The 6377-nt window shown below is 30.8% G+C and overlaps 1 protein-coding gene across 1 annotated transcript; it reads left to right on the top strand.

The window, feature by feature from the left end:
- Positions 1-1412: 1412 nt before the first annotated feature.
- LOC119638552 (elongation of very long chain fatty acids protein 7) lies at positions 1413-3343 on the top strand (the record flags this gene model as incomplete). Its single annotated transcript, XM_038035423.1, is given in 5 exon segments — positions 1413-1625; positions 1737-1927; positions 1988-2131; positions 2713-2818; positions 2973-3343. Coding segments are annotated over 5 exon segments (873 nt in total), but the record flags the coding sequence as incomplete, so codon positions are not given.
- Between the last annotated feature and the right edge of the window lie 3034 nt (positions 3344-6377).

A 6377-nucleotide genomic window follows, 5' to 3' on the forward strand; every position in this document is an offset into this window, starting at 1 on the left:
AGTTGAGAAGTTTTTTAGCGACTCTTGTCTATCGGAAAAATCAATTTTAGAGTGAATTTTAAGCACAGTTGTATGGATTTCGATGATACTGAACGCTCTGGTTGAGCGAACTCAACACTTATCCTAAAAAAATATGAAAATCGTTTTGGAAGACCGACTGCTGCTGGAAGCTGCATGAGACAACTGACACCTTAAGAATATTACAACGCAGTATAATTTTGTATAAACATTTGTCCATGGACAAGATCTATTCGACTTGGGTGTCGCTCTCTAAGGCAACCAAAAAGATATTGCAATTTTAGTTGAATGGTATGAGTTTGCCAACACTGTTGCCATATATGTGTATGTAGACCGGAGAGTTGTTGAGTGCCGTATAACATATCAATTAAATGATATTACGTATATATATTGAATATTCGGACAAGAGAAAAATAAATATATATAATATTGAACATAGTCTCGAACAAAGACTATATATATATATATATATATATTTATTGTTACTTGGAAAATTTGTTGCAATTGCAACTCTGTCGAATACAATATTATGAACCGACGAAGACCATAGATAGAGCAGGGTATAGAGTGGCTCAGGGCATAAGAGCAGCCCGTGCAATAACTAAGTTTCGCCCGTCATTCGTTTGCCCTCATAAGAGCTTAAGCTCGGTTTTGTTTTTTTTTTTCGTGTAGTATAGCTTATCAATGAAACGTGGGTCTATCCGTTTGCAATCTCCGGCCTTTTGAATTTGTTGAGGTGCATAATACGCTCCTTGTTATCAATAGGATTATTGCACATCTGTCAGATCGCCGACAACTTGGATTAGATGGTCCTTGTAATTAAATGGGTTTTTGTTAAAGAAAACGGAATCACTATGTAAGCAACTTTCTCAGACAAAAATCGCTTTTACAATCATCAGGAAGCAATTCAGGACGCGAATCAAAATGAAATTGTAAGTTAAACGTGAGTTAAGCCGAATTTCCAAATTTCGAATACGTAAAATTTGTCAATTCATTCCAACTGTGCTTACAATAATATATAACGGGATATAAATAAATATTATATACATATATATTTTTCAAAATACTTGTTTATTTATGCTATTATGCTAAGCGTAAACAAATAACGCTTTGAGGAATTTTAAAAATTCTTTGAAATCATACCATGATATATACCGATCTACAATAGCTTACGCAATTTAATTGTTTCATTATTATGCTTAGAAATGCGCTAACGATTAATATTAGCATATCAATAGCGACCTTGTTAACCTGCGTTGTTAATTTAAAACTTATTGTAATATGTAAATGTAGATTAAAGAGGTGGAAAATTAATTTTGCTTTTTTTTATCAACGGCATTATATAAGCGTAAAGGGAGGAATTATATAAAATTCTTTTACAATGTCTCAAAGAAAATATTTCATAATTCATTTGCCAATAAGCAGGCTTGACGATAACATCGTTAGCTATCATTGAGAAATCCTAGAAAATCTATAAATCATTTATGAAAAAGAAGCTAAAAAAAAAAAAAAAAAAAAAAAAAAACAGCATTAAAGAGAAACTAAAATGTTTCATGTTATCATTCACATTTATAAACTAGTGGTTGAAGTATATACCAAACATGCAGGTAATTATGAAAATTATTTCAAAGTGAAAAATTCTCCATTTTTTTTTGTTCTTGTTATCTTTTCTTTATTTTTTTTTTCGTTTTTTTTTTTTTTTTTTTTTTTTATTTCAGATCCACGTGTAGAACATTTACCGCTGGTAGGCTCGCCATTACCTATGCTTACAATATTAGGTTTGTATTTGGCGTTCGTTTTACATTACGGGCCGGAATGGATGAAAAACCGTCAACCCTACAAACTGAAATACGTAATGCGTCTCTATAATGCTGTTCAAGTATTAGCGAATTTTACTCTACTCGTTTATGTAAGAGTTCTCTATTAATTTAGTTAATGGCTGCCTTAAATCATACCATACGCCTTATAGGGTTTGCCAAATTCATACGGTCACAAAAATTTCAGTTTTCGTTGTCAACCACTCGATCCAACCAATACCGAACCGTGGATGATACATTTACTCTATGCAACATATGGTTATTATTTAACGAAATATTTAGATCTATTCGATACAGTAAGTAGTACGGGTCTATTGAAATTTTGTTAATATATTTTTCACAACTTTTCACATTTTCTTTCCTTTTATTCCCCTTTTATTTACGATGCCCATTATCGAAACAAAAAAAGTATGTTAGTTTCGTCCTTTCGTTAATAATGTATTAAAAGTAGACATCAAATATCCCCTTCACATGCTTATCCTAGATCCTTATCGGAATCATAATCAACTGGACTAAAATTTTCAGTAACGAATGTATGTAACGTCTCTTAAAAGGATTTTACCACTAAACTAAATAATGCATGGATTAGTTTTGAAAATAGACATCAATTATCCCCAGATCTATGTGAAACTATTGAAGAGAGCACAAAATGAGAAAGAAAAGAAAAAAACACCTTCTATAAAATAAAAGAAAATATAAATAAATTGTTGTTAGTAAGTTCAGCATACAACACAAATACTTACCGAGATTATCTCTCAAGCCTCTGGGCGCGCAGGAAACTTTCAAATCATTATTATTGTCTTGCTTAAGATGATGGGCATCCGAACTTCGCTATCAAGCGCATATAATTTTCTTATCCGCTTTTCCATTTCGACAGATATTTTTTATTTTGCGTAAGAGAAATCAGCAAATTACTTTTCTGCATGTTTATCATCATGGTGGCATGATATTTGGAGTCTATATATACATGACTTTTCTACCTGGTAAGTCTCTTCTTTTTTTTTTTTGTATGTATACATTTATGTACTATACGATATTTGTATTCGTGTGCAATTTTTATGCATATGCAGCTTTGTAAATTTGACTCGTTTTTCTAATTTACTAAATTTTTTTTCCATTCTCAATATCCATACACAGGTAGTCATTCAACCATGCTTGGAGTCATCAATCTTTTTGTGCATACAGTCATGTATTCGTATTACTTTATTACGTCGTTAAAGCCAATCGAAGGTACTTTATGGTGGAAACGTCATATAACACAATTACAATTATTACAATTCGGTTATCTGACGTTACATTTTCTACAAGTGCTCATACACAATACCTGCAATCATCCATTTATTATAAGCTTCATGGGCTTCGTGCAGAATATCTTCATGTTCTTGCTGTTCTTTGATTTCTATTACAAGGCATATGTGAAAAAGAGACCGCAACTTCAAAACAAGGAAAAATAGAAAACCAAAAAAAAACAAAAAAAAAAACAAAAAAAAAAAACAAAAAAAAGGAAGAAAATAAAACATAAAATATTAATAAAAATTTTTAAGCAATGAATTAAAAATAATCATATGCTTATTAATCGTCTTATTGGATCGAACAAATACGAACACATCAACGACCTAAACTCAGCAATATATAGCATAAAATTACACGTATGAAGCTACGTTCGTGATAAGTCGAAATTCGACGTAGCGACATAACTCATTTTTGATCATTAATTTGACACATACACAAACAATTTCTGTATGCCTATGAAATTAAAAAATTATTATCTGTTCATTTCAATTTTTGGGCATAACTTTATATAACATTCCCTACCGACCCATAGATCAGAAGAGATATTCAAATCCATTAAACCAATTTTTATCGAAAAATCTATCTTGTCCAGTAATCAGACGATTTCTGTTCACGTACGAATGTATGCTACTTAATGCATACTTTTAAGCGCTGTAAGCAATGCAATACAATTATTATTATATTGATTCATTCATTTATATTTCGTTTGCCCATTACATTAGAAATGTGATCCTTCCGTTTCGTTCTGAAAAAGTCATATTGTGCTACCGATTAAGTATAGTCACTCGCCCATTCGTGTCTGTTGAATTGAAATTATTATAAATACAAAAAAAATTTACTGACGTGAAATTAGCCCACAATGCATAGTCCAGATATTTGTCTTTTCGAACTTGGTTTGCGCCTCTGCTAAGGCAGTTGATAATTGAACGGTATTGAGAGAATAACAAATGATGAGAAAAAGTAAACACAAAGACCACTAAATACTTGATATTATAAAAAAGTTTAAGGAGAAATTTATCGTTACTATATACTATATATTTTATATATGCAATTGACGAAAATATACAAAGTGTGTTAAACGCAATTTTAACGACTAATTTAAGCAACTGCAGATTTTTGATATGTTTTACCGGACCCTCTGAAACCTATCAGAACAACTTGCAATTAATGTAATGTCTCATGTATGTGGGGAGGGTATATTTGAATCGATTTTGACGGTGATATAGTAATGCAATTAAGTTTTTTTTTTTTTTTTTGCTAGATTTCAACATTTTTCAGGACACATACATAATAGCTGTTAACATTGTTATAATAACATGTTTGGTACGTTTATCGCATTCTTTCTTCTTTCTTCTGAGTGCTTGTACTGTAACTGCGCATTATAGTTAGTAGCGATAGCATGACTTTTTAATTAAAGACTTACGGTGTTTCGTATGTGCTTGCTTCCTAATATTTTTTTGCTTTTAATACTTATTTTATTTGTTTTTGATTTAATTCGCCACAAACTGTAACTTAGGAAAGAGACAGCCTTCAAGTGTTTGCTATAACCTACGCCGCATGTGATACGAGGGTATATTAAGTGTGTGCGGATGTATATAACACCCACCAGAAGTTGAGATAAATTCACCTGCTGTTGTATCGGTCGGTTGAGAATCACTTTTTTAATCGATCTAAGCTTTTTCTCTTCGTCTTGTTTTCTTATGTTCAACCCAAAGGCTGCAATTTTTGCAATGCTTTATGAAATAATGTACAATGATCTGTTCCGGCCCAAAGGCGAATGCTATTGAAAATGCTTTGGGTCGGAACACTTTTGCGAAACATCCAATAGATGGGCTCATTTTGAACAATCAGTAAATAAGAAGTGGTATAGGATGTTTAATGATGAGCCATGTTTCAATATAGTGTTTTTACTTGTTTTGATTTTTAATTGAAAAGCCCTGTATATGCTTACAATATGGCATAAAACTTCTGAATGTGTCTATGTAACAACAAAAGTGAATCATCATCAAATAAAAGGCGGCAGCGACTGCTCTATTTTATCAGAAAAGTTCTTCTCTTGATACATGTTGTTTTTTTTTTTTTTATTTGGCAGGTAATATAATTAGAAAATCCCATAGATATTTTGCGTAATTTATAAAATTTCATCGGCATTCGTCTAAGAAAAAAAATGCACAATTTTTTTTAATAATTGAGGTGAAGCATTTAGCATTCTTTCATTAATAGCCAATGGTAGACATATTAATGCCAACATTGTTTAGATATTTTACACTATTTACTTGTTTATTTATGCAAATAAATGCAAACAGTGTTTTACGCTATATGCTCTGGAGAAATTTTTAAGCCTCAACATGGAATATATGCTGACATGATTGCATGAGACCTTATCTACACATAAATAAATATATATATATATATATATATATATATATATATGTATGCATGTATGTATGTATGTATGTATGTATGTATGTATCTTTATATATATTTACGTATAGATATATGCCTTTGTGCCTACACGTACACAGCAAAATATTTACTCAACCACATTTGACAGCAGAATGCACTTTTTCTCTTTAATATACCTGTGGTTTCACACTTTCTGTCATATTTGCATTGAATTGCATTAAACATTAAATTGTTAAATGGATGCAGGCACACAGCCAGACATTCATTGATTAATTTAGATATTTAAATACATATATATATATATATATATATATATATATATATATATATAGATATATGCATGCACATATTATGCACATTATATTTACAATATTGTTTATGCATTCGTTTGTTATTTAAATATTAACTGAATATAAGTTTGGCTTGAAAAACAGCGTAATATGTGGGTTAAAGGTAAATACATGAATTGAAATATTATATAAAGAAAGAAAAGCAACTTTTCCAACATATTACAGAATATAAATAAATAATAGAAAATATGCAGTTGAATTGCCAACGTATATGCTAAATGCTACCTTTTCCCAGGAACTACACATTTATTGTGAGAAATATTTAATAAGCAAGAAAATTATATTCAACTGCGGCCGATTCTTTTATACCCACCACCTTTATCCCAGGAAAGACGAAAAAAAAAGGAAAACAAAAGTTTTCATATTCTATGATATTGCGCGCACGTGGCTTATTTTTCTGCAATATTTTAAGCCCATTTGATGTCACGAGAACGTTTACTACCGACAGACAAAAAAGAGATCGACATGCTTAAACTGTTTTAGCATTTGATGC

Source organism: Glossina fuscipes, unplaced genomic scaffold (assembly GCF_014805625.2).
Source record: "Glossina fuscipes isolate IAEA_lab_2018 unplaced genomic scaffold, Yale_Gfus_2 0, whole genome shotgun sequence".
NCBI classification, from domain to species: domain Eukaryota; kingdom Metazoa; phylum Arthropoda; class Insecta; order Diptera; family Glossinidae; genus Glossina; species Glossina fuscipes.